Source organism: Aethalodelphis obliquidens, unplaced genomic scaffold (assembly GCF_003676395.1).
Source record: "Aethalodelphis obliquidens isolate GAN/ISIS:26980383/991018 unplaced genomic scaffold, ASM367639v1 scaffold18, whole genome shotgun sequence".
NCBI lineage: Eukaryota > Metazoa > Chordata > Mammalia > Artiodactyla > Delphinidae > Aethalodelphis > Aethalodelphis obliquidens.
This window is the reverse complement of record NW_020837962.1, coordinates 10,880,126-10,907,574: the sequence shown is the minus strand read 5'-3', so window position 1 is coordinate 10,907,574 and position 27,449 is coordinate 10,880,126. Positions and strand designations below refer to the sequence as shown.

The 27,449-nt window shown below is 45.6% G+C and overlaps 1 protein-coding gene and 1 long non-coding RNA gene across 3 annotated transcripts; one reads left to right on the top strand and one right to left on the bottom strand.

Annotated features, from left to right (window-relative positions):
- The first annotated feature begins 46 nt into the window (after positions 1–46).
- On the top strand, positions 47–24,023 carry LOC113626283 (uncharacterized). Its single transcript, XR_003435109.1, has 4 exons — positions 47–206; positions 16,629–16,867; positions 18,749–19,922; positions 23,137–24,023. It is a non-coding gene; the product is annotated as an uncharacterized LOC113626283 (long non-coding RNA).
- On the bottom strand, positions 7,543–23,255 carry MEFV (MEFV innate immunity regulator, pyrin). Of its 2 annotated transcripts, none has more exons than XM_027117596.1 (9): positions 22,662–23,255; positions 19,539–20,357; positions 17,195–17,574; positions 16,674–16,769; positions 13,370–13,600; positions 12,931–12,953; positions 10,952–11,067; positions 10,743–10,775; positions 7,543–10,207 (listed from the first exon to the last, which is right to left on the bottom strand). In XM_027117596.1, exons 1-9 carry the CDS (start codon positions 23,107–23,109, stop codon positions 10,149–10,151), a joined length of 2,205 nt encoding a protein of 734 aa, XP_026973397.1. In that variant the 5' UTR covers positions 23,110–23,255; the 3' UTR covers positions 7,543–10,148. The 2 variants fall into 2 exon arrangements, with proteins under 2 accessions (XP_026973397.1, XP_026973399.1); XM_027117598.1 differs by lacking the exon at positions 7,543–10,207 and adding an exon at positions 10,215–10,387.
- Positions 24,024–27,449: the final 3,426 nt, after the last annotated feature.

Genomic DNA, 27,449 nt, shown 5'->3' with positions numbered 1-27,449 from the left:
GCCCCGTTTCCGGTGCGGAAGCCTGGTCTCCTCGCTTGGAGCGAGCGGTCTGCGCTTGGGAAGGCGAGGCTCGAGGCCGGCCGGCGGAGCTCTCAGGGACGCAGGGAGGTCAGGTTGGCAGCAGCCACTCTCTCTGCGGCTGTACCTGGGAAATGGAAAGCAGAAGGCTGGCTCAAACCCTCCAAGACAGGTTGGCACCACTCCAGGTACGGATGGTTTAGCTGCAAGGGCTACTGGGAAATGTAGTTCGGTGCTAAACAGCCAATGGGAGATCGCCAGGCGCCGCGGTTGGGGCGGAGCAGGGCGGGGCTCGACCGGAAGCGGGCCGTCTGACGGACCGGAAGGTCTGTGAGAGGCCGACGCAGTTTCCGCCCCAGACCCTTGGGTCTATCAAAAAATTGCGGTGGCGGCGAGGTGGTGGTAGGTTGTGGTTTTTGTTGGTTCTAGGGCCCTGTTACAGCCGTCCCTTTCGGCAGGGGCGGCCCTTCGGTCAGAGCCGGGCGAAGCTCCCCTCCTCTATTGACCAACCTCTACACAGAGGTCTGGACCGGCCATCTTATTTTCTCAGGAATTCTAGCTGTCCATCTCCGTTACCGTCCTCAATTCGTCTTTTCTTTCTGCATTGTACCCATACTCGGTTCATTTTCCAGTGAGGCAGTGATCAGGAATTGGGGCCACACAAGAGCAGGGATTGCCTTATTCTATGTAAACGCCAGCCTCAGGTAGGATGACTAAAGTGAAAATATGAGTTGTGTTTAATAACGGTAACTGTAGGTGACTCACTCAGCTGTGATCTAAAACATGTTATAAAGAGAGTAGTGTCAAAACCGTGTGGCAGGGGCTTCCCTGGTGGCGCAGTGGTTAAGAGTCCACCTACTAATGCAGGGGACACGGATTTGAGCCCTGGTCCGGGAAGATCCCACATGCGGCGGAGCACCTAAGCCCGTGTGCCACAGCTACTGAGCCTGCGCTCTAGAGCCCCTGAGCCACAACTACTGAAGTCCTTGTGCCTAGAGGCCGTGCTCCTCAACAAGAGAAGACAGCGCAATGAGAAGCCCACACACCGCAATGAAGCATAGCACCTGCTCAGCACAGCTAGAGAAAGCTCTCGCGCAGCAACGAAGACCCAACACAGCAATCAGTTAATCAATCAATAAAATAAAAAAGAAAGAAAGAAAGAAAAAACTGTGTGGCAACAAAACTTAAAAAACAAAACGAATACCTGTCTTTCCAGACATCAAAATTACAAAAAAAAACCTTCTTTAATCAAAGCAGTGTAGTTTGAACTACACGTGAATAAATAGAACAGTATAGCCAAAATTGATCTGAATATATGTCGACCTGTATGCAAGGATAGCATTTAACTTGGTGCTAGCAGAAATGATTCTTCTGGGAAAAAAGGCTCTTGTCTCTACACTACATACAAAAAGATGGAATTTAATAGCCAATGAAAGAACGCTTAAGAGAAGGTTAAGTTTAATATTGGGCAAAATAGGAAACTGAGGTGCCTTAAAGTAAAATATAAGCTTGTGTGACTGTATTTTAAAAAAAAAACTTTAGAAAACAATAAAATCAAGCAGTAGACTGGGACATAATTGTAGAAGATAAACCAGATAAAGACTAAGGCATTCCCGGCATTCAAAGAGCTCCTGCTAACTGACCAAAGACTAAGGCAAAAGCTATGAAGTCATTCCAAAGAGGAGGAAAACTAAATGATCATTAACATTTGAAAAGATGCTTAATGGGAATTCCCTGGTGTTTCAGTCGTTAGGAGTCTGTGCTTCCACTGCAGTGGGCATGGGTTCCCCCCCCTGGTTGGGGAACTAAGATCCTGCATGCCCCTTCATGCAGTGTGGCAGGAAGAAAGAGAAAGGGAGGAAGGGAAGGAAGGAAAGAAAAGAAAGAATGAAAAGATGCTTAGCCACTTTGGAAACAGTTTGGCAGTCTTTCAAAATGTTAACATAGATTTACTTACTATAGGATCCAGCAATTCCATTCCTAGGTATAAACCCAAGAGAAGTGAAAACTTGTACCTGAAGAGCAGCATTATTCATAATGGCTGAAAAGTAGAAACAACCTGTCTATTGAACAGATTAACAAGATATAGTATATCCATATAATGGGTTATTAGCAGTAAAAAAGGAACAAAGCAGTGATACATGCTGCAACATGGATGAACTTTGAAACATTGTGCTAAGCCAGAGAACCCAGTGACACAAGACTTTGTGTGATTCTTATGTGAAATGTCCAGAATAGGCAAATCCATAGAGATAAAAAGGTTAGTGGTAGCCAGGGGCCGGGGGCAGAGAGGAATAGCAAGTGAATGCTAAGCAGTGCAGGGTTTGTTTTGTGGGTGATAAAAATGTTCTGGAATTAGTGGTGATGTTTGTACACATTGTGGATATACTAAAAACCACTTAGTTGTGTATTTAAAAGGGTGAATTTTATGCTATGAGAATTATATCTCAATTAAAAAAGACCGCCAGACAGGGAAAATTACGTCCTACAAATACAAATGTTTAGTATGTAAAATATTTATGAAGAAGTACTACAGACAACTAAGTTCAAAATCTAGAGTCCACATGGCAAGTAGTTAAAGGACCTGTACCATTTTTATAGACTTGATGGAAGCAATTTTCACATGTTGAAGTATAGGGAAGTCATTCTGGCTTATACGTGATTTGGCTTGACCTTTATACTAACTAGAATAGGCCTGTCTTATGGCCTGTCAAACATACATTATACATCTGCTTTAACCTTTTTTTTTTTTTTTTTGTTTAAGCGGTACACGGGCCTCTCACTGTTGTGGCCTCTCCCGTTGCGGAGCACAGGCTCTGGACGCGCAGGCTCAGCGGCCATGGCTCACGGGCCCAGCCACTCTGCGGCATGTGGGATCTTCCCGGACCGGGGCACGAACCCGTATCCCCTGCATCAGCAGGCGGACTCTCAACCACTGCGCCACCAGGGAAGCCTTGCTTTAACCATTTGAAAAAAGAAAAAGGAATACAGTTACCAGATTGTTTAGAATTCCACTTTGAAGATAGGGATAAGTGCCCCCCCCTTCCCCGCCCCCACGATGCCAGTGCTGGTACTCCTTTGAAGATGAAGTTCTCTTCCCAGACACCAAGGTCATGCTAACTAGCTGTGTGCATGCTAATCTGTCCCTTTTGAAACCTTGAAGGAATGTACCTCTGTCATGTTCGATGTTTCTTCTTTGTTCTGACAAGATATAAAACTGTGGTTCAGGTATCCAAAATACAGCCAGGTGGGACTTGCCTGGTGGTCCAGTGGCTAAGACTCCATTCTCCTAGTGCAAGGGGCCTGGGTTCGATCCCTGTTTGGGGAACTAAATCCTGCATGCATGCTGCAACTAAGAAGCCTGCATGCTGCAAGTAAAGATCCAGCGCAGCCAAAATAAATTAAAAAATAAATATTAAAAGAAAAATAGAGCCGGGTGGCGATTGAGATGTAGTTTCAGACATGTGCCTGCATCATTGAGACCCTGAATTTTCTGAACTGTATCAAACTCAAGGATACCACAAGCCATTTTCAAAACAGTATCTGCTAGTAGGTGCCAGCTGCAACCTAATGGTCCAACGTTTCCCCTTGTAACTTTGCAACTATTTTGGACCCCAACCAGTCCATACTTAAAAAGCACTCTTACTTCTTGCCAGCTTCAATTGTAGTTCTTTTTTTTAATTTTTTTTATTTTTGGCTGCATTGGGTCTTTTGCTGCACGCGGGCTTTCTCTAGTTTTGGCGAGCGGGGCTACTCTTCGTTGCAGTGCGTGGGCTTCTCATTGCGGTGGCTTCTCTTGTTGTAGAGCATGGGCTCTAGGCGCGCGGGCTTCAGTAGTTGTGGTACACGGGCTGTAGAGCACAGGCTCAGTAGTTGTGGTGCACGGGCTTAGTTGCTCCACGGCATGTGGGATCTTCCCGGAGCAGGGCTCAAACCCGTGTCCCCTGCATTGGCAGGCAGATTTTTAACCACTGCGCCACCAGGGAAGTCCTCAATTGTGGTTCTTGACAAACAACATATGTAGCTTTGCGGTTTTTGCCTATACGAGCCTCCCCTACTTTGTAGTCTGATGGAACACAATTCAGGTGCTTCTTAAATCTGTATCTTCCAGGCTGTAGTCCTCAGTTTGGCTTGAATAAAACTGTTTTCTATTACTATTATAATTGTTTATCAAATATGTGTGTTTGGGCTTCCCTGGTGGTGCAGTGATTGAGAGTCCGCCTGCCGACGCAGGGGACGCGGGTTCGTGCCCTGGTCTGGGAAGATCCCACATGCTGCGGAGCGGCTGGGCCCGTGAGCCATAGCTGCTAAGCCTGCGCGTCCGGAGCCTGTGCTCCGCAACAGGAGAGGCCACAGCAATGAGAGGCCCGTGTACCACAAAGAAAAAAAAAAATGTGTGTTGACAGAATGAAGCAAAAAAGTAGAAATACACATGGAAAAATTCACAGCCTCATTAGCAGGTAATGAAATAAATTAAAACAGGTAAGACCTCATTACATCTCTATTATATCAGCAAAAATTTTAAACGACAAACATTGCTTTGGGCGTGAAACATTCTTTCCAAAATATTGTATGGCCAACTACTGCAAGTGTTATCAAATAGCTCACATTCTGGAACAATTTTAGGAATAACAGGAGAAAATATATGTGTATGGGGAGGAGGTGGCAAAAAATGTACGCCAAAAAATATATATATATATATATACACCAAGCTGTTTATGGAACGATAGCAAGGGAGAATTGGCAACAACAAATCGCCAACCATAGGGAACGGCTAAACAAATAGGGAACGTGAGCTGTGCCAGCATGTGGATTATGCATGTAGAACAAAGCTCCATGAAGAAAGCGAAGCGTGTGTTTTGTGCTCTGGTCACAACCATGGAGAACCTAAGTCCAATCGAGGCTTAGGGTGAAGATGGGAAGAGAAGTTGGGGTAGGAGGAGTTTGGGGTTCAATCTTCATTTGATCCTCCTTTTTTCTTTCCTTTTTCTTTTTGGCCATGCCATGTGGCATGCTGGATCTTAGTTCCTCAACCAGGGATCAAACTCATGCCCCCTGCAGTGGAAGCATGGAGCCCTAACCACTGGACTGCCAGGGAATTCCCAATTCTCCTTTTCTCTTACATCCCTCTCTATGTTTCTTTATTTGTGTGTGTGTGTGTGTGTGTGTGTGTGTGATAATTTTTTTAAATTGAAGTATAGTTGATTTACACTGTTGTGCTAATTTCTGCTGTACAGCAGTGTGACTCAGTTGTACACATATATATTCTTTTTTTAAATATTCTTTTCCATTATAGTTTATCCCAGGAGATTGGATATAGTTCCCTGTGCTATACAGTAGGACCTTGCTGTTTATCCATTCTAAATGTAATAGTTTGCATCTACTAACCCCAAACTTCTAGTCCATCCCTCTCCCTCCCCCCTCTCTTTATGTCTCTTTAAATGGAGGATGATAGAGGGACATCTGTGAACTAGAACACCTAATATTCCACAGGCCCACAGATTTGCAGATACAGCTCAGTACAGAATAATGTGACACTTGGGATGTCTGTCAAATGTTTTTCCATGACAGCAGCCCCATCTTTTTCTTGGTCTCTTGTAGGGAAGTGGGATCTCACAGTAATCAAATGAGTGACAACAAATGCAGTTACAACTGCATTTTCTAATGGACTTATTTATGGGGCCCAGCCAATAATTCTAAGAACCACAGTTCATTAATACATGTACAAAAGTGTATTATAATAATCCAGTTTGCTTGTTTTTTCCTAAGGCTTCCTAAGTCCTCAAGACAGGGAGGATATCCCATAAATCAACTTGATTTAAACTTCCTCTCTGTCTCCCTTTGCTTCATCTCTCATTCTTTCTCTAATCTTCCTCTCCCCACTGTCTTATCTCCTTTGGACTATTCATAGAACAGATATTTAGTCTGGCCATAAAGTTATGTGTTAAGGATATTTTTCCAAGTGATTTGTCTTAGCCATTTAGTATAATATCCCTGAAGTTCTAACAAGGCAGCTCCTCAAAGACTAGCTCACTAGCTAGGTAGTAGCTCTATCGATAGAAACTTGATAGGTGAATTGTATAAAATCCTCAAAACCCTAAAGTGTCTTGTTTCTGTTCCTTTGGGAGGTGAGGATAATCAGAGCAGTTTTTGGAGATGCAGGCAGGTTGACTCTGATTATAGCCTGCCAACAGGAAAATGTTGAAAGACCGGAATTGGGTTAACCCAGTGCACTAACCCCCAGTTCCAGAAAAACAGGAGAAACCTGGAGAAAAACTAGGAGCATATAGAAACTTCCCTGGTGGCGCAGTGGTTAAGAATCCGCCTACCAATGCAGGGGACACGGGTTCCAGCCCTGGTCCCAGAAGACTCCACATACCACGAAGCAACTAAGCCCGTGCGCCACAACTACTGAGCGTGCACTCTAGAGCCCACGAGCCACAACTACGAGCCTGCATGCCACAACTACTGAAGCCCGTGTGCCTAGAGCCCATGCTCCGCAACAAGAGAAGCCACCGCAATAAGAAGCCCGTGCACCACAACAAACAGTAGCCCCCACTTGCCACAACTAGAGAAAGCCTGTGTGCAGCAATGAAGACCCAATGCAGTCATAAATAAATGTATTTTAAAAAAAGTTAAAAAAAAAAAACTAGTAGCATATAGTGGTGTCCTCCTTCTTCCCTCTAAGCAAACAGAATATTACTGGGCAGTATCCATAATGTGAGTGCACAGAAGGTCACTTTTAAATGCACACACCAGACAGTGTAACATCAAACAGATGAACATTCTACAAAAATTCACAATTCTTCCATCAATTTAATATTCCAGGAAGACAGAATGGATAACATCTATCGCCTGGGCATTTAACAGTAATGCAATATATGATCAAAACAAATTCTAGTGCTTTAGAGTTCCAGCCTTTGCTGAAATGATTAGTCCTTTAGATCTATAGAAAAAATATACTACAGAGAATACCATCTTATATACCAGACTCTTGTAACAAAAGGCTTTGTTAGTACCCGCAGGCTTAATCATTGACTCTGTTAAAAATTTCTTTTTTAAAGTGTTTTTTTTTTAATTAATTAATTTTTTTTTTGCGGTACACGGGCCTCTCACTGTTGTGGCCTCTCCCATTGTGGAGCACAGGCTCCGGACGCACAGGCTCAGCGGCCATGGCTCACGGGCCCAGCCGCTCCGCAGCATGTGGGATCTTCCCGGACCGGGGCACGAACCCGTGTCCCCTGCATCGGCAGGCGGACTCTCAACCACTGCGCCGCCAGGGAAGCCCTAATTAATTTATTTTTGACTGTGTCGGGTCTTCATTGCTGCGTGCGGGCTTTTCTCTAGTTGTGGTGAGTGGGGGCTACTCTTCTTTGCGGTGCACGGGCTTCTCATTGCGGTGGCTTCTCTTGTTGCGGAGCACGGGCTCTAGGCACATGGGCTTCAGTAGTTGTGGCTTGCGGGCTCTAGAGCGCAGTCTCAGTAGTTGTGGCGCACAGGCTTAGTTGCTCCGCGGCATGTGGGATCTTCCCGGACCAGGGCTTTAACCTGTGTCCCCTGAATTGGCAGGCGGGTTTTCAACCACTGCGCCACCAGGGAAGCCCTAAAAATTTCTGCTTCTAAGTGATTTTTCATCTTGAGACTTCAAAAGACATTTTTAACAATAAATGAAATAGAAATGCTCAACTAAAGGAAGTCATATTTGTAGCACTTAACTAAGGGTCTCATACTGCTTCCTCTTTTCTGAGTATAATTGGTAATTTTCTTACTTAGCCAGACTCAACTGTCTTATAGCTTTCTGATTTCCACTGCAACCTTGGAGAATACAACCAAAACTATGGATCTTATTAATAGTAGTTTAGACACCCACTAGAGAAAACAATACAAGCAAAGTCGTCTTAATCTCACCCTATAAAAGCCCTCCTACCCCTGGCAGAGTCTCAAAATGGTTCATCCCGTCTCCTCGGTGGATGCTAAAATCTTTCACTGTTGCCCTGTAGGCCGACATTCTCTTCCTGCATCCCTGTACCCTAAACTCTGATGCTCTGTGGTGGCTCCAGCATGATATGGACTGACATCGGCATGGTTTTGGTCTATGTAATGACTTACTGAAGGCGTTCATGTGATTTTTTTCAAGGTCTTTTTCTGTCCATAAACGATTTTGTTTCCCTTACCACCTACTTTAATCTAGCTGAGAAGTCTTGATAGTTTAATGGGTTTTGTTACAAATTCACAGAATAATCGCTCAGTTTCCTGAAGTGATAAAGGTATAGTTGTTTTACTCACTCTTCCAGCTCTCAGGCAAATAGAAACTGCAGACATATATAGGGTTTGGTCAAAGATCAAAGCGTAGTGGCTCAAAAGTATTCTTTCCTACTTATAATCAGCAAGTCATTCTAGGCAGAATTCTTCTCTATTCCATAGCTTTACGGTGATGATTAACTAAAATAAAAACGTGGAACTAAGCACATAGTAAATGTATAATAAATATTATTATCATATATTATACTCTTATTATAGTCTACTTGTTAATAAGAATAAGAACATTGGATTTCAATCATGACTTGAACTCTACTTCCTGTGAATGATAACAAGCCACTTAACCTCTATTTGGCCGCCCTGAAACACTTTACTAGCTCTCCCTGACAGCACAATGAGGTCCAAATTCCTATGCATAGTGCATAAGCCTCTTGACAATATTAGTCTTGAGTTTCCATTCTCATACCACACTGACATACCATCAAAAACCCATCAGGCACTTTAAATTGTAAATCTCATGCTGCTTCATATTGTGACACTTCATATGCCATTCTTCACTTAAAATGCCTTTTCACCACTCCTTTTCAAAATAATTCTTAGTCATTAAGACTCACTTAAAGTACTCTGTGAAATTCTCTCAGAATCCTCTATTCAGTTACTACTTGTAACATGCTCACATATTGTTCCAATATATATTTATATTTTAGTACCTATGTTGCTCTGGGCTTACACATTTACTGTTCAGATCCTTACTACAGTTAAGGTTTTCACTAAAAGGCAGAAGTTTTATCTTGCTCTCTCTGTAATCTCAGCAACTGGTGCTGCTTTTAGCCCAAAATCAGTCCCCAAACACTGGTAGAAAAATAAGTAAATAAACAAAATGCATTAATTCCAGGCCTCAAAACTCTCATTTGTAAAATTAAAAAGTTATGGTTAATGATCATCTATGTAAGCTCTATGATGTTATTATTCATAAATAATTTTATTTATAAAAAACAAAAGGGAGGATAGAATGAGGGAACACATCCTAGCCATGGAGTCCTGAGGGAAAACGAGGGTGGGCTCTCTGTCTCAGAAGCATCTTAGAGTGCTAATTCATACAAGGATTTATTAAGCAACAGCTGTGTGCTTCCTTCTCTGAAATCCATGGCATGTCATCAATACATGTGTTCTCTTTACCCTTGGTTTACCAATATTTGTTTACCCAGCTTGCTTCTGCTTCTGTTCCATAAGCTCCTTGAGCACAGGGCCTATTCTCTTATTGATTATATTCCCCACAGCAGCTGGAACCCAGTAGGTGTTCAATAATGACTGTTGAATGTATGGATTCAAGATACAGGGCAGGAGCCTGAAGAAAGATGCAAAGTGTTGGATACTCAGTGAGGCCCCTGGCCACCCACTGGACGGATATTCAGAGGATCCATGTTCTCTCCATCATGTGTCCTGGGGCTGAAGATAGGTTGAAGGGGCCCAGAGGAAAAGAAGCCAATGGATGTTGAGATGTGGGATTTGGCTGTCACAGTGTAAAAGGAAATGTCCCCAGTCTTGTAGTTCAGGAAGATGCCCACATGCCTGGGGGGGCTCCCTCATCCGGGTGGAGGGAAAGTTGGACGCCTGGCACTCATTTTACTTCATCATCATTTCTACCCAATAACTATTCTCTGGTGAGAGAGCCATATTCTCCTTGCTGCTCGTGGCTGCCTTGCAGACACCCAGGACCCACCCTGTCTTGTCTCCCACCTTCACTTCTCAGTAATGGCAGCTAGAGAGCAAACTCAGAGAGCCCAGGGCAATGATTCAGCTATAGAATCTTTCTGGACTAGCAGGTAGACGGTCCCACTTTTTTTCCAAGTCTCACACTCTTCAAGTCATCAGAGAAGATGAAAGATGAGGTTGGGGTGGGCAGCTTCTGCTTCCAGAATCACATTAACTGCAGAGAGAATTAGAATTCCTAGCTTGAGGTCCATGGGCAACATCCCCACAGGGTTCTCCCCACATCCAAGAAATGTGGACAGGGTCATTCTTCTGGAATGTACCGGGGGACAGCACAGGAACCCAGCAGGCCAGGTCTACTTGCCTCAGGGTGCCTGACCACCAGTCACTTCTGGAACTACAGAGAAAAGGAGATGGGAAAAATCCTGAGCATTCCCATTCAGAGGGCTAAATCTACCCTGGTCCCCACAACAAGGAAAGACAGTGACTCCCTCTCCCTGCTCAGGACTCGGCTTCCTCTGCTTGGATATAACCCCATTCCTCTCTGGTACCCAGGCCTGCCTTGGATACTCTGTACTCTGGTGAGTTGACAGTCAGTGACCCTGGCACAGAGCCTGTGAGGACTTGTCATGACTTTGCTCCCACCTTTGTTACAGGTGTTTTCTCTTTTCTAAATAATTCCCAGAAATCAACAGCACAAGGGAAAATTGCAGTAATCCCTGGCCAACACATACTACCACCACCGGACTCACCGTTGAACATTTCCATTTCTGAACGCAGGGTTTCTAAAAGGAGAAGGAGTTTGAGTTAGGTTCCCAGGTAGGGACAGGTGTGGGAGGGGCTGAAGGCAGAGTCAGAAAGGCCGTGGGGGATGGAGAAGGGACACCGGGGGGCTCCAGGCTACGTGGCTCTCAGGGAGGAGGTGAGCAGGCGCCTCCCATCTTCCCACAAGCCCACCTACCCAAGAAGTGCCTCATGCGCTTCTCCACAAACTCTGATTTCTGGTAGAGCAGGTGGATCTTTTCTTTCACCTCTGGAGGGGTGGCCCACAGCTCAGGGACAGTCACCTTCTTGGCCCTAGAGACAAAAGATTGTTGGCCCAAAAGGACTGGAGCGTGGGGGTAGCCCAGGGTCTCATGAGCTGGAAGGGAGGTGCAGCCTCCACAGGGCACACCCAGTCCAGCCTTGGCTTCTCAAAGAAAGTTCTCCCTGGGCTTCAAGTTCTAAACACTGGTCCTCAACTCTGGCCATGGATTGGCATCACCTGGGGGAGTTTTAAAAACCACTGGTATCAAAATCACAGTGAGTTTTGATAATGGCCATAAAGTGGTACTGATGTTGAAATGCTCAGCCCAGAATTACTTATGTCAAATTAATTACACTTCCCTGAGTCTTTTTCTTTCTATTGAAATAAAAATGATATTAAGTGAGAAAAATAAACACAATGAGATACCACTTCACAGCCATTAGGATGGCTACTATTTAAAAAAATAAAAAATAACAAGTGTTAGCAAGGATATGGAGAAATTGGAACCCTTGAGCATTGCTGGTGGGAATGTAAAATGGTGCAGACACCACGGGAGATAGTACTCTAGTTCCTCAAAAACTTAAACATAGAATTACTGTATGATACAGCAATTCCACTTCTGGGGATATACCCAAAAGAAGTGAAAGCAGGACTCAAACAAATATAGGTATGCCGATATTCATAGCAGCATCATTCACAGTAGCCAAAAGGTAGAAGCAACCTAGTACCACTGATGGATGAATAGATAAACAAAATGTATATACACATGATGGAATATTATTCAACCTTAAAAAGGAATGGAATTCTGGCACATTCTACAACATGAATGAACCTTGAAGACATTATGCTCAGTGAGGTAGGTCAGACACAAAAACACAAATATTGTATGATTCCACTTATATGATGTAGTTAGAGTAGTCAGATTCATGTAGACAGAGAGTAGAATGGTCGTTGCCAAGGGTTGGGGGAGGGGAGATTGGGGAGTTGTTTAATGGTATGGAGTTTCCATTTGGGAAGATGAGAAAATTCTGGGGATGGATCATGGTGATGGTTGCACAACAATGCTAATGTACTTAAAGCCACTGAACTGTACTTTTTTTTTTTTTTTTTTTTTTGCGGTATGTGGGCCTCTCACTGTTGTGGCCTCTTCCGTTGCAGAGCACAGGCTCCGGACGCGCAGGCTCAGCGGCCATGGCTCACGGGCCTAGCCGCTCTGCGGCATGTGGGATCTTCCTGTTCCGGGGCACGAACCCGTTTCCCCTGCATCGGCAGACGGACTCTCAACCACTGTGCCACCAGGGAAGCCCTGAACTGTACATTTTTAAATGGTAAATTTTGTTATGTATATTTTACCACCAAAAAAATACTTTAAAAAATTGATGCCTGGGTTGTACTCCTGAAGATTCAGGTTTAATTTGTCTGCGGGGACCTGGATGTCAGGATTTTGTAAAGCTCCCCCAGGCGATTGGAAGGTCCAGCCTCTTCCCCTCCCCTCCCCTCCCCTCCCCTCCCCTCCCCTACTCTTCCCTCCCTTCCGCTGCTTGCTGGGCTTAGCAGATCCACTCCTGGAAAGTGCTTCCCTCACTGTGGCCACAAGCACTCCTGCAGGAACAGTTTTCATAAGGTGAATTGCATGGGACACAGTCTGTTAGGGGGGGTTTCTTATGAAGCCACCACCACACAACAGGCCATGTTCATTTGGTCCAGTCTTTGACCCCATGCTCCCCCTCCTGATTGTACTCCCATTCTTGCTACACAAGTCCAGAAAGGCCTTCACCTTCGGAAGCTGCAGGAGATGGGAGGACCCAGGGAGGAGCCACAGGCCGCGGGTTGGGATCATCTCCCTCCTAGGTCTGCCTCCCCAAATACTTCCTGCAGTACACCCAAGGGATCATCAGGGGACCTCTTGGTACCTGTGCAGGGTGACTCTGACGTCCTAGGAGAGAAAAGAGGGAAGTTCTCTATTACCAGTCTCATAGGGGCTGTGCTGACTCCTTGGCCTCTCCTCCTGGGCTCCCAGCCCCACAGTGTCAGCAAAAATGGGGCACCTCTCCCCAGTTCTAATTCTAATCTGCTGAGGTGGCACCCTGGCTGGGGCCTGCACATAACTGTACCCAAACTCTGCTGGTCTCTTCTGGGAGATGTCACAGGATCCCCTAGATACTGGGCCATCCTGGGCTCCTGAGAATTCATTGAAGGGGCCTGGGCATTGTGGGTCACCAAGACCAAGTCCCGCCCCTGGCCCTAAGAGCCTCACCCACTGGCTTGGGCATAGCTGATGGCAGTGCTGGGAGCCCATGTCACCCTACTGCACACAGTGGATGGGGGAAGGCCAGGCCCAGCCACACTTACCTTCATAAGCTCCCATTCTGGCTGGCACTGCTTGGCCTCCAGCTCCCCAATCAGCTTGTCGAGAAGGGCGATGTCCCCTGTCACCCGGGTGCCATATGTCTCCCTGACTTGGCCAATGGTCTGGCCCAGCTCCTCCAGACAGGCCCCAAAGAGCTGCTCTTGCTGCTCTAAAAACTGGCATAACTGCTCCAACTGGTACTGGATTCTCTGCTTCTGGGTTTCAGCTTGTTTCTGGGGAACAGAAGTCAGGGAGGTGTAGGGGCCTATGCGGTGAGGTAGACATGTGTGCCCAGGGAACCCGCAGAAGCCCACCTCCTGGGGGTGGGTAAGAGCAGGCTTCCTCAGCCTCTTGGAGGCCTGAATTCCAGAGTAGGAGGCAAAATGAGCTGGCACCTTCCAGAACAGGTTGGCTTTTGGAAAATGCCCTAAAACCTGGTAAAATGGATTGAATTGTGTCCCCTCCAAAATGTATGTGTTATAAGTCCTAACCCCAGTACCTGAGAATATGATCTTATTTGTAAATAGGGTCATTGAGGATGCAATTAGTTAAGATGAGGTCGTGCTGGAGTGGGGTGGGCCACTGGAGTGGGGAAATTTGGACACAGATACACACACATGGAGAATGCCATGTAAAGAGACACAGGGGGAAGGAGACACCTAAAAGCTAAGGAGAGAGGCCTTGGAGCAGCCTTCCCTCACAGCCCTCAGAAGGAAGCATTTCTGCCAACACCTTGCCTCCAGAACTGTGGGAGGCATACATTTCTGTGGTTTATGCCGCCCAGTTTATGGTACTTTGCAAGGGCAGCCCCAGAACACTAAGATAACTGGTGTCACCTTCTTCCTTCCTTGAAAGGCAGCGTGAGGATTGCATATGTCTGGAGTCATAAACAGACAAGGTCAGGACCACAAAGTCTCCAGGAGGGAGAGTTCTCTCCACTCCCCGACAGTCTCAGACTGCCCTGAAAGGGGTCAGTCAGTCCATCTATTTGAACGCAAGTGAACTTGACTTCCAATATTCTTGCACACTGGCCAACCATGACCTCTTCTGCCGTCCTCTTTCTCATCATCACTAAAAAGCTTCTGTGGACATGTGAAGTGGCTCTAGGGTATCTTTCCTTCCTCCAAGGAGGGAGAGGGCCCTTCAGATCTACTAGGACTGGACAGCAGAAATCTCATTTTTGGCTCAAAAGGACAGGATTAAGTCTTTAGTTCTTTTGAACCAAAAAAGTTTCTTCACCTTTTGTCGTTGTTTTTAATATGGGCACATTCATTTATTAGCTAAACTGATACACACAATTAACAAAAAATACTAGTGGACAGAACTCTCGTGTAAATTCCAGAGAGCCCAGGGCCTCACAGGATGCTTCGTGGATGTTTGCCCGGCTCCTGATCCTCCGCCCACCGTAGTCCCTTAGTCGACACACGAGAGTGGTTCTGATGTTGCTTGGTATTTTCTTGTAATTAAGGAATAAGACTATAAATTCGATGTGTGTGGAATCTCACTCCTTCCTCTGTGACATCAGCAGCCCTGCTGAATCACGTCCTGGGTTTCGGGTGCAGAAGAGTGTTCTCTCAGTCTTTAGAATGGAGCACCGCAGACATGCACCTGTGCATCTGGTCTGCACAAGTCACACTTTCTCCAACACTTTCTAAGTCTAGACAATCAACAAAACAATCAACCAAGGCTGGGCTGTGGTATTTGCCATTTCTGTGGTGTTGATATTCCCACCGTGGCCAGTTTCAAGTTTCCAATGTGATGTTCCTAAACATGGAGTCTGGAACACTTCTTGTTGTTGTTGACGGCAGTAACGTGGACTTTTTTTTTAAGAGGACAGGTCAGTTGTCTCATTCAATGGCCTATATTCTAAAATTCTATAATTTTTCTCATGATTAAATTCAGGAGAAACATTTGGGGCAAGAATACCATAGACCTAATGCCATGCTCTTTCTAGCATACCCCACTGGGAGGCAAAGACTGTCCAGTTTGCCATCATCATGATAGTCATACTAGGATTGATGCTTGGTTAAGGAAGCGTCTACCAGATATCGCTACTGTAAGTATATATTATTTCCTTTATAATTCCTAAGTAATTTGGGGAGTGGTACTTTGAGAGTGTGTAAATATCCTGTTCTCTAACGATTTTCTCTAAAAATTTTAGTATCTGTTGCTGATCCCTGTCGGTGTCAATTGTATAGTGGAAATTTTCTAATTCAATTATTCTTCTATACTTGTTTTATCTGGGTTTCTGCTGTAAAGAAGAGCTTTCCCAACCCCTTCCCTATGATTAAAAATATTTCTTTTAATTATTGTAAAAAGGAGGAGGAGAAGGCGAAGACCTGAAAACAGCATCTCCTTTCCACAGAGCCCGTGTCACTGTATCTTAAGGGAAGGCTGAACCCTCTTGTCTCCCTGGGTTTCCCTGATCAGCCCAGGCTCCTGCCTCACCCTCCTTGGGGGGGCACCCCTGACCTCTGCTCCATCCACAAGTTCCAAGCCACCTGGGATTATAGGAAAGGGTTTTCATTTTACTACAACTCAAGAGTTTCCCAAAAGTCAGACACCTGGACCAATGCCACCCTCCTCCCATTTCTGCCCTTTGTTATCTTTGCCTGTTTGCCACTGCAGTGTGGTGGGTCCCTGAAGAAGTTTGGAACTCATAGTGGGAGACAGGATCCAACCAACAGAAATGCACCAGATAAATCAAGGCTCTGGGGGTGGGCTCCTTCGCATGCAGGGAAAACAGGAGCAACTTAACGCATCCGAGTCTGGACAACAGCTTAACAGGAAGGCCACTAAGTTGTACTTATTGAGATCTGTGGCGTTTCTTTAAAACCACAGTTTTAAAGAAAATGTCTACTTTAAGCATTTGAATTTTAAAAATCAACATGGTTTTTGTACAAAAAAAAAAAGTACAATAGACCACAACAACAATTATAAAAACAATACAGAGGAGTATTTAAAGTTGAATAGTCTCTCCTCCCCTTTCCTCAGTCCCATTCCTCAGCTACAGCCACTGGCATTCGTTTCTCTAAACCATTTTGTGGTGAGTCTAAGAAAGCATGATAGGGTCCTGGGAGATTCCACTTCTTGCTGGAGGTGGTTTCCCTCCCCAGGGACAAGCTCATCCTTTGACACCTGTTATTCCCTGCCCCCCAAGAGCAGGTGATTCTAACTATGTGATCGGCTCTGCTTCCCTGTGAACCAGTACAGGACATCAGGGACCCCTGCTCACTCTCGGTTCCCTCCCTCCTTCTGCAGGGGTGAATCCAGGCAAAGACTGGCCACAGACCACCCTAGCCTTACCAGGAAGTTTGCTGTCTTCTTATCCCCCTGAGATCTCTGCTCCTCTCCAGATTTTCTCAACTCTTTCAGATGCTCCAGCTGCTTCTGAATTTGTTTCTGGAAAAAAAGAGCACTTGTCAAAGCTTGAACTTGGCTCCTGCCATCTTGGTGCCAACTCTAGATGGGAAAACTTGCTTCACGGAATAAAGCTGAAGGTGAGGCAGCCAAGAGCACAGGGAGAGGTACCCAGGAAAGAGGAAGAATGAATCCATCACACCAAAGGAAGCAGAGCCAAGAGGCAGTGAGAAAGATTTCTAATGACCTCTTGTGAGCACCTGGATTCAGCCATACCTAAAGCTAGATTCCCATAGCTACATGAACCAGTAAATCTCTCTTTGTTGGCTTACTTTGTATTGTGTTTGCCATTTACAGCCCAAAGATGCTGGCCAATGCACCAACTCCCAGGGTTTTGGGGGAAATGAAGCAAGCCCCGATGTGTTCAAGTGCCCAGCAGAGAAGGACCCCAATGCAGAAAGCCCTACCTTGTATTCCAGGGCGGCCTCCTCGATGGGGCGAACCCGGTGGCCTCGGTGCTCCTGACTCAGCCCGCAGATGAGGCAGATGGGTTCCCCGTGGTCCTCGCAGAAGAGCAGCTGGACCTGCTTCATGTGACGCCCACACTGTGGCAGGGACTTGGGGCTCAGGCTGGCCATCTGCAGGCCCTCCTGCCACTCGAGGCTTCCATGGCTCTTCCCCGGGAGCAAGTCCTGGCACTGAGGGCAGCTGGATGAGTAGCCACGTGAGACCTCAGGATCCCTAGAAGCAACGGGGCAGCTGCAGGAAACATGCACGCAGCTGCCACCAACCGGGTCTCCTTCCTGGGCACAGCAAAGGGGACACACAGCCTTGTCCTGCAGTCTCCCTGGGGACATAGCAGTGGAAAAATCTCATGAGTGACAAACCCAAGATGTTACCAAGGAATGCTGCAAATCACAGCGAGAGTCCGTGCCTGGGATACGTACATTCTCGGTTAGACTGAGGCCCCTTCCTAGCTTGTCCTCCCCCGACTTCCCTCCAGCGAAGTAGCAAAGGAGCCACTGGGACTGAAGGCTAAGGGATAGATTTCATACCGGTCCTGAGGATTGGAATTCTTGAGCATTTATCCTAAAGAAAGGCCTTTTGCTACAAATTCTATGCCTTCCTCCTGCACGCACACTGATAGATAACAGGTGATATAAAGACAGTAAGACATTCTGACTGGTGTTTGCCACTTAACCACCACCTAGACTGCTCATAACTTGAGTAGAGCTCCCAAGGGATGGTGACTCGCTCATGGCCAGACCCCCAGCCCCTAGCAGAATCCCTGGCATGTGGTGAGCATTTGGGAAGTGCGTGTTGAATGAAGGAATGAATGGGCCACTGCTCACATCCAGATTCAGGAAGCATGAAGTGAAAGTAAAGAAGGGGACTTTACAGGCTGAAGGGTATAGCCCACCATGATGACCTACAGCTATGACCAGCTCTGCCCCAAGACCATAGCACAGCTTCATAAAGCAGAAATGACAGGAGATACAGGAGGAATAGAAACGCACTCAATCCACGAGTCCCCTCCTGCCTCCTCCTTTGCAGGGTCCCAGGAATTCATATCACATCTGCAAGTGAGACTGCGAGCTCCCCAGTGACCATTTTCCTCTCCTTCCCTTGTGATAGTATTGATTGCTGTCCATATGGCTGCTCCCCGCCACCACCCAAAAAAAACATTTCTTAGCCTCCCTTGCAGTTAGATGTGGTCATGTGACTCCAGACACACCTCACTTCATTGCACTTCACTTTATTGTCCTTCACAGACTCTTTCATTTTTAAGAAAATGAAGGTTTGTGGCAACGCTGTGTTGCCAGATGATGGTGAACATTCTTTAGCAATAAAGTTTTTTTTTTTTGCAATAAAGTATATTTAAATTAAGGTAGGTACATTTTTCTTTTTAGACATTATGCTATTGCACACTTAATATAGATGATAGTATAGTATAAACATATGCACCAGGAAACCAGAAAATTCATGTGACTTGCTTTACTGCAATATTCTCTTTATTGCAGTGGTCTGGAACCAAACCCACGACGTGCCTGTACATTCTGGCCAAGAGGAAGTAAATGGAGGCATCACGAGCAGCATCTAGAAACTTCCGAAAACCTTCCCTAAGTGATACTATTCTCCTTTGTCCCTCCATCCTGCTGCCTGGAATGAGGATGCCACCATCTGAGACCACAACCTTGAGAGCAAACTCCGTAGAGCAGAAAAGCAGCAGGAGCTTGGGTTCCTGACCACGGTGTACCACATTTGTCCTGGACCACCTGTGTGTCATTTATGTGAAAGAGGAACAAACGTCTATCTTGTTTCAGTTATGTTATTTTGGCGTTTCTGTCATTCACAACCCATCACCGTCCTAATTTCTGCCTCTTTAGTAAAAGAGACCTAGGACTTTAGCCAACAGCTCCCTCCCTGCCCAGACAGAGGCGAATAGCAGAATCGTAGCCCCATGACATACTGCCATGAGGTATTGTGAGAAGGTGATATTTGTACCCAATCTTTCTCAGATGTTCAACCTGGGGTCCATGAAGCCCTTGGGAATTCTAAAGAAGGACTTCAGAGTGTCTAAGAACTAACTAACTGAAATGTATGCAACATTTTTATGAAAATGTGCAGATATGCATTTTTCAGGATTCAGAGCCTACATCAGATTCTCAAAGGGTGGAGGACCTCAAGGGGGACCCAGAGATCCAGTGAAATGAATACAGTGGGGATAAAAGCAGGTTTGCAGGGGGAAACCTGCAAAGGTTATCATTCCTAAGGATGCCAGGTCTTCTGGATTCTGAGGTCCTTTCTTACCTGAAGATGGAGGGACTTCTGGATTTGAAGAATCATGGAGCATACCACCTACCACCTCCTCCAAGGCCTTAGAGGTCTTTGGAGCCTCAGTTCCACTCTTCTCTGCAGGTACTGTGGACTCTGGATGCTCCCAGATCTTCTTTCCAGCCAACGATACACTGGAAAGTGTATTCCTGAGTGCTACCCCCTCCAGAGTCATGGCGTGTTCTGGATTCCTGGATCCTTTCTCTGCAGCCACAGTAGCCCCTGTGTTCAGAGTGGCTGCTGAGCCTGGATTCTCACATCTCATTTTCTCTTGAAGCAGAAGAGTTTCTGGGTTGAGAGGTTCTGTCTCTCCTGAAGAAATAGTAAATTCAAGACTTTTGGGTCGCTTCTTTCCTGAAGGTAAATATGCTTCAGATATCTTAAATTCTCTCCTTCCCAGGGACCCAGCAAACGACCCACTGGAGAGTCCTTGGAGCCTTCCTGCAGAGCTGGCGTTCCTGCGCAGCCTGACCCCCACATTGCTCCCCTTCTCCCCCTGTGGCTTGCTGGGAAAGGGGCTTCTCTTGGAAGACAGAGTTGTGTTCCTGGCCCCTGGCTTGCCCTGCACATCCAGGCGCTCAGAGCCTTTCTGATCTCTCTGTTTGCCCAGAGGCTTCTTCTGGGGCCCCCTTCCAGCCTCGGGCTGGATGGATGGTGGGCAGCCAGCCCCATCACCACTTTGTCGCTGCTTGTCACCTTCCAGGCCATCTGGTATCTTCAGACTCTTGGGCTTAATCTCCCCAGAGGAACCAGACATTGCTGAACTGTCTGTGTCACTTTCTTTTACCTGACACCCTGAAAAGACAATGAGATGGAAAGGCATGAAAATGTCCAGTGCTCAGGTTCAAGGTTTGGGGGAAGGGAGAGAAGACAGAATCCCTTTGGAAATTAGAGAAGCTCAGGACATTCTAGACAACAGCAGTCAATTACCATTAAATAAGAACATACTAATTATCTGCTATCTTATTTCTGAAATAGTGCTTTTCAAACTTTTTAGGCAGGAGAACTTGTTTCCAATATAAGGTCTTACATAGAATTCTTAATATATAAGTGAAAACCCTAGTTTATGGGTATACATTTGTGTGTGATTTACAGATCTACAAAACTCACTTATCAGTCAATAAAGATCAGCACAAAAAATTGAAATCGGGGTCATGAAGGACAGTGAAAACTTCAGAAACTAATTTATTTTGGGTTTTTTTTCCCCCTTTGGTTTCATGAAGTGAAGAAAATCCTAACTCACACAGATAAGTGTAAATGGTAATTTTTTTTTTTTTTTTTTTTTTTGCGGTACGCGGGCCTCTCACTGTTGTGGCCTCTACCGTTGAGAAGCACAGGCTCCAGACGCGCAGGCTCAACGGCCATGGCTCACGGTCCCGGCCGCTCCGCGGCGTGTGGGATCTTCCCGGACCGGGGCACGAACCTGTGTCCCCTGCATCGGCAGGCAGACTCTCAACCACTGCGCCACCAGGGAAGCCCAATGGTAATTTTTTATAAAAGACAGCTTGCCTGGAAATTTCAGAACAATGTTTAATTAAACAGAAATGACAGGAAGGGCTGAATTCCAGGGTCTCCATAAAAAGGAGTTCAAGCATGAACTGTCACACTGATGGCCTCCAATATTTTAAAATTTGGTTAATCACTCATTTTAATATGAATTTGTTAGTTTTGTAAGTTAGTTAATAAAATTTGAATCAAGTATTTGCTAACATTCTAAAGAATCCCTGAAATGTCTTCCTGGGATACAATTTGAAAACCACTACTTTAATAAAGAAATGAAAATAACCTATAATTAGCACCTTAATTTTTGGTTTGAAAAGCCCTTATTAAAATTAAAGTTGCTTAAAACACTTTGCTATTGGCTTTCTAGGAAAAATATGTTATGAAAACTGGTTCAAGAACTGGTAAGAAACCCTGAAGAGATGAATAACCAGATTTTAAAATACAAAAAATTAATTTTAAAATTCTACTCATCAAATTACACCAGACTCAGATTACAGTTTAGCTTTATCACTCTTTCAAAGAGCAGAGAATTTTTATGTTATGTAAACTCTTCTACCTCATAGAAGCACATGGAAAGCATTCCTAATGTATTCTTAAAGTCTAGAAATAGAAGAAAATTTCAAACATCGAAAAATAGTTTTTTAAACTGATCACAGATTAGCCCCTCCACCCCAAATGTCCAAAAAAGTCTTTAAAAGCAGAAATCAAATAGGCCACAGTCTTTGATCACAAGGTAATAAAATCAGAAAGTTACGGCAAAAGAGTAGCAGAAGAAGGATAAGGAAGGAAAAAAGGAAAGAAATATAAGATAAAAGGAAGGAAGAGGGGCTTCCCTGGTGGCGCAGTGGTTGAGAGTCCGCCTGCCATTGCAGGGGACATGCATTTGTGCCCCGGTCTGGGAGGATCCCACATGCCGCGGAGCGGCTGGGCCCGTGAGCCATGGCCGCTGAGCCTGCGCGTCCGGAGCCTGTGCTCTGCAACGGGAGAGGCCACAACAGTGAGAGAGAGAGGCCTGTGTACCGCAAAAAAAAAAAGAAGGAAGAAGGGAAAAGGGAGAGAGAGAAGGAAGGAGAGAAAGAAAGACAAAGAGGAAAGGAAGGAAGGAAAAGATAAGGAAGGAGAAAGTCCTTTTAGAATTTTAAAATATCTTTGTAACGTGTTAGAGAAGAACTCAAAACTGAAATGAAGTGGATAACAGGTGAGATTACCCATCAACCCTCTTGACAGGAGTGGTTAGTTTCTTGCTCACCCAAAGATACTCATCTGTAGGTAAGTGTTAATGACAAATGAAGTGAGGAATTCTCTACCAACAGACATCCAGCTCCTGCCTTTCCTGATTCTGCCCCATAGTCAGAACCTCATGCTTCTGGGTTTTTTTAAAAAAGCCATTGAGAGCCTTAGCTTTACTACAGCTTCCAAGACCAGAGAGGGGGAAAGGACTTGCTTGGCTAAAGTCACCAGGGTTGTTGCAGACCTCGGACTCCTAACCCCCAAGTCAGGACACACTGGCCGAACTGGTCCCCCTTGTACCTTCCACCCCACTCTGCAAACAGCCAGCAGTCGCAGTGGGGCAGGAGGGCGCATGGGGCCGCTTACCTGGGCCGATTGCACTGTTGAGCTCCTCTGCCAGAAGGTGCTGGTTGATGGCCCTCAGGACCTGCAGGGTCAGCCGCACGGCGTCCTCCTCCCCATAGTGGGTGACCAGCAGAGTGGCCAGCTTCACTGGCTTGGCTGTCTGGAGTTGGCCCCGGGGAATCCGGGAGTGCTCCTTCTCCAGGCTGGTGTTCTGCAGCTTGAACTTGAACTTCTCAAAGTCATAGGGCACCAGCTCTTCCAGGGAGTACAGCAGATGGTCACTACGGGTCTTGGCCATGGCATTGACCAGGAGAGGCTGGAGGCAACTGTCTGGCTTCTGAGGGGAGAAGCAGCTGTCTGTCCTGGAGCCCAGAGGGAGACTAAGAAGCAGCTTGTGAAATAACGGAAAAGGCACAGGAAATGCTCTGTGTTTTGGTGGGAACTGAGAGTAAGGCTGTGAGTATGTCATTGTTGGTTTGTGTTCTCTTTCTTACAGATTCAGAGGCTTTTCCAGCTGGGAGGACTCAATGCCTTGTCAGACACCTGGTCATCAGCACCCAGCTCTCACTGACTTGGGCTGGACTGCATAGTGGTGGATGAGTCTTTGAGGAAGGGTCTGGGATTGGATTCCAGATTCTAGATCTTTGGGCAGGCAGTCAGATGCTTCCCTCTCCCCTCCCAGGATACGGGGGTGGGAGTGGGGGGAACAGAGCCCCTGGTCCCATGCTGGAGAGAACCATGATGAGGGTCAGCCCCTCTGGCCAACTGCTCTTCTCCAGACTCTTGGGATTTTATTGACCCTCTGGAGCCAATGACAGGGGGATGGGGAGCAGCAAATACAGCCCTGCAAGCTCTGCCCCTCCCTGCCCAAGAAGGCAGGTGAGGCCAGAAGGGCACCACCAGGAGACAAGCCCTGGGGTCGCCCCTGTTGATGTAGTTCCAGTTGTCTGGTTCTTCCAGCAACACGAAGGCCTCGAAACGCGACGCCTGGGACCACCATCCTGATTTATTTGTCCCAGCGCTAACTCTGCCGTGGCTTCCTGGGAGCAGACTCCGGAGGGAGGGTGTCATGCATGCACGTGTACTGAACACATGTTCTGGACCAGGATGCTGGAGAAACAAGGGTGAAAAAGGCATAGTCGTTCTTAGGGCTTGCAGCCCAGTATGGGGCCCCAGCGGTGGCTCCAAAGCTAATGGAGTTTGTATGGGGGGAGCTGACTGCTTCCTCCGTTAACAGCTGTGTCTTTCTGCTACATTGATTTTTATCCTCAACTTTTTGGTTCAAAAAATTTCAGGGCTTCCCTGGTGGCGCAGTGGTTGGGAGTCCGCCTGCCGAGGCAGGGGACGTGGGTTCGTGCCCCGGTCCGGGAGGATCCCACATGCCGCGGAGCAGCTGGGCCCGTGAGCCATGGCCGCTGGGCCTGCGTGTCCGGAGCCTGTGCCCTGCAGTGGGAGGGGCCGCAACGGTGAGAGGCCCGCGTACTGAAAAAAAAAAAAAAATTCAAATTCACAGAAAATTTGAGAGCATAGTACAATGAACACTTATATACCCTTTACCTAGGTTCACCAACCATTTACATTTCATGTTTGGTGATTCCCTCTATCACAAATGCACACACTTTTTTGTTTTTTTGAAGCATTTCGTAATAAATTGAAAGCATGTCAGATATCACTTCAAATACCCTAGCTATCCTAAATACTAAGAATGAGGATACAAGGATATTATTTTATTATTTATTTATTTAAATTTTATTTATTTATTTATTTTTGGCTGCCCCCACTCAGCTTGTCAGATCTTAATTACCCGACCAGGAATTGAACCCGGGCCTTCTGCAGTGAAAGCGCCGAGTCCTAACCACTGGACCGCCAGGGAATTCCCAAGGATATTATTTTAAATAATCACAGTAGTATTATCACACTCAGGAAATTTAATGTTGTTACAATACTACAAGCTTTCCATAATCAAATTCCCCAATTGTCCTGGTAATGTCCTTGATAGCTTTTTTTTTTGTCCCAATCCAGGATCCAATCAGAGATCCTGCATTGCCTTTAGTTGCCATATCTCTGTAGTCTCCTTTTATCTAGAACACTTTCACATTCCCCTCACCTTTTAAAATTCTTTCAAGACATTAATGTTTTTGAAGGCTTCCCTGGTAGCGTAGTGGTTAAGAATCCTCCTGCCAATGCAGGGGACACGGGTTCGAGCCCTGGCCCGGGAAAATCCCACATGCTGCGGAGCAACTAAGCCCGTGCGCCACAACTACTGAAGCCCGGGCGCCTAGAGCCCCATACTCTGCAGCAAGGGAAGCCCACGCACCTCGACAAAGAGTAGCCCCCTGCTCGCTGCAACTAGAGAAAGTGCACGTGCAGCAACAAAGACCCAAAGCAGCCAAAAATAAATAAATAAATATAAAAAATAAAGTGGGGACAGTGGGTGAGGTCTCAGACCTGGAGGCTTGCTTCGTCAAGCCCTCTTATTAAAAAGTAAATAAATAAATAATGTTTTTGAAAAGTCCGTTCCAAGCAGTGTCCCTCAATGTAGATTTGTGTGATTGTCTCCTCATTAGACTGAGGGTCCATCCACGCCTCCTTGAGATCTCTCCGTTGTAAAAGGCCATTTTTTTCTTTGTAATTAATATGGAACCTCGGTGTGTGGAAAGGTCTCGCTCCCTCACAATCTTTCACCCCATGGTGTTAGCCTTCATTGATGATCCTTTCCTAAATCAGTTGCTAGAGTGGTAGTTGCAAAATGGTGGTATTTCTATCACTTAGTTGGCATCATTTGCACATCCTGGATTAAACTTTGTGTGTTCCTCATGAAATGTTTGGCTTACAGATGTTTTGTTGGTAATACAATTACCCTTCAACAATGTTTACTCTGTGATTTTTTTTTTTTAACTCTGTGCTTTATATCCATTATTCCCTAAAATCTCTGCAGTATCCCTTCAGTGCAGGATTCATCATCTCCATTTACAGCCGGGATTAGTGGCTTAGATACTTGCCCAGAGCCAGGGTTCAAACTCACTCTATTAACCACTTTGCAGTATTGTCCCCCTACATGATGGTACTTTGTTATTTTACTATTCACCACTAACTGTAGATGTCACCTTTTCAGCGACCAACGAGGCTCAAAATGGGCCATGCTGACCATTCCCACAGGTCAGTGACAGCATTCTGTTGCCTGGCTGAACAAACAGCCCCTCTGTATGACCAACCTGGGATCAAGGCTTCCGATTGGTCCATGGGCTTTATATCTTACAGAGTATTAAGTGTTTGGGGTTTAACAGCTGACAGCATCCAGTTTTCTGGATCCTGGTGAGAAAATAATACCCAAACCCAACAACTTCCCTAAAAAATGAATGAACCCAAATGCACTTTTATGGTGCAAATGTCAGATGTGTGAAATTCTCACGTTGGGCCAGAAGGATTTTAACTGGGGTTTCTCTGGGACCAGGACCTGTACAAGATTCCGGAAGGCAGTCTCCCACTGCTGAGACAGAAATGATGAAATCGTGCAATGCCACAAAGCATCCTTCGTGTTCCTGGGATCTCTGACACCATCTTGTCTGGCCAGGAAACTCCTCTAAGCTAAGACTAAGGCAGCTACGACAGAATCGGGTAGGAAGTGGGGCTTTCCAGTCTACAGCAGGATATTTTGCAATTTCAGTGACACTTTTTGCAACAGGGGCAATTCTGAAGCAGGGACTTCTTGAAAGGCAGTGTTTTGTTGCCACTGAGGCCTTTCTAGGTCAAGAGAGGTTCACAGAGCTTCCATTTTTTGAGGTTCCAGTGATTTAAAATGAAGAAATGTGAAAATAGGATTATAGTCCTTGGGATGCATTTTAAATGTTTGATTTAACAAGTAAAATGGATTGTTGATGAACTCTTCTTTCTTGTACCTCTGTGACTATACCTCTGTAACCTTCAAAGCAGTTTTCAGTCCTGTACCTCTGTGCCTTTATTTGGGGACATGACAAATCTAAAACCAATGCAACTGCTGCAAAGGGTCCAACTTTTGCTCTCCTCCTAAGTGATGCACAGCTCAGACACCCGGATCTTTTCTCCATTCCTGGTCATCAGGGGTATCACTTTCTACCACATTCATTTTTTTATCATTTTGGGATTTTAAAATCAATATGTATTTTATAATAAAAAAGATAGTTTTTAAAAAGTATTTTATGATTAGCTTTGCTTCAAAGCTGATTTCAGTCCTGTCCCCGCAACCATCATGATAAAGGAGGTTTACTGTATTTGAATATAATACATATCTCTTATTAAGAGAATGGAAAGACCTGTTGAGAAGATCGTGGAAGAGTTCCTGTGTTAACCTGGAACTGAAAATAATGGATCCCTCTGTGACCCAAACTCTCCCTCACCCACCAGTATATTGAATTTTAAGGGAGAAATCTGAGACTTTGAGAGGCTAACCATTCAAGTTCAAAGTGAATTTCCAGGCAATGAACTCCCTCTGAGAAACATACTGTAACTGTGGTCTCTGAGGGTGAACCAAATTCAGGGACAAGCTCCGACCTCCTGAGCAGAATGGGAAAGCAGGGAGAGGAAGCCAACTTCCCAAAGTAGGTTGCGGTGGGTGGCTTTGACCTGTCCCAGGTGATGCAGTAGTGGTGTCAGAATAGGTCTCCAATCGGCTTACCAAATGAGAGCTTTGTTTGCACTATGGTAACGTTAAGCAAGAGCGTTTATAAGTTGTAAAGTGCAGTACACATTATTCTGATTGTTGAATCTAGATGGAGAGTAAGTGGGTGTTCATTTTACTCTTTAAATTTTCCTATGTATTTAAACTTTTTT

Excerpts from the sequence above, each read along its gene's own strand:
- MEFV (XM_027117596.1), bottom strand. The coding sequence starts at position 23,109 with ATGACATACTCACAGCCTTACTCTCAGTTCCCACCAAAACACAGAGCA. Across the intron at positions 20,358-22,661 it reads CAACAGTGCAATCGGCCCAG|GGTGTCAGGTAAAAGAAAGT; the intron begins GTAAGCGGCCCC and ends TTGTCTTTTCAG. Across the intron at positions 17,575-19,538 it reads AGAAGTCCCTCCATCTTCAG|GGAGACTGCAGGACAAGGCT; the intron begins GTAAGAAAGGAC and ends CTATGTCCCCAG.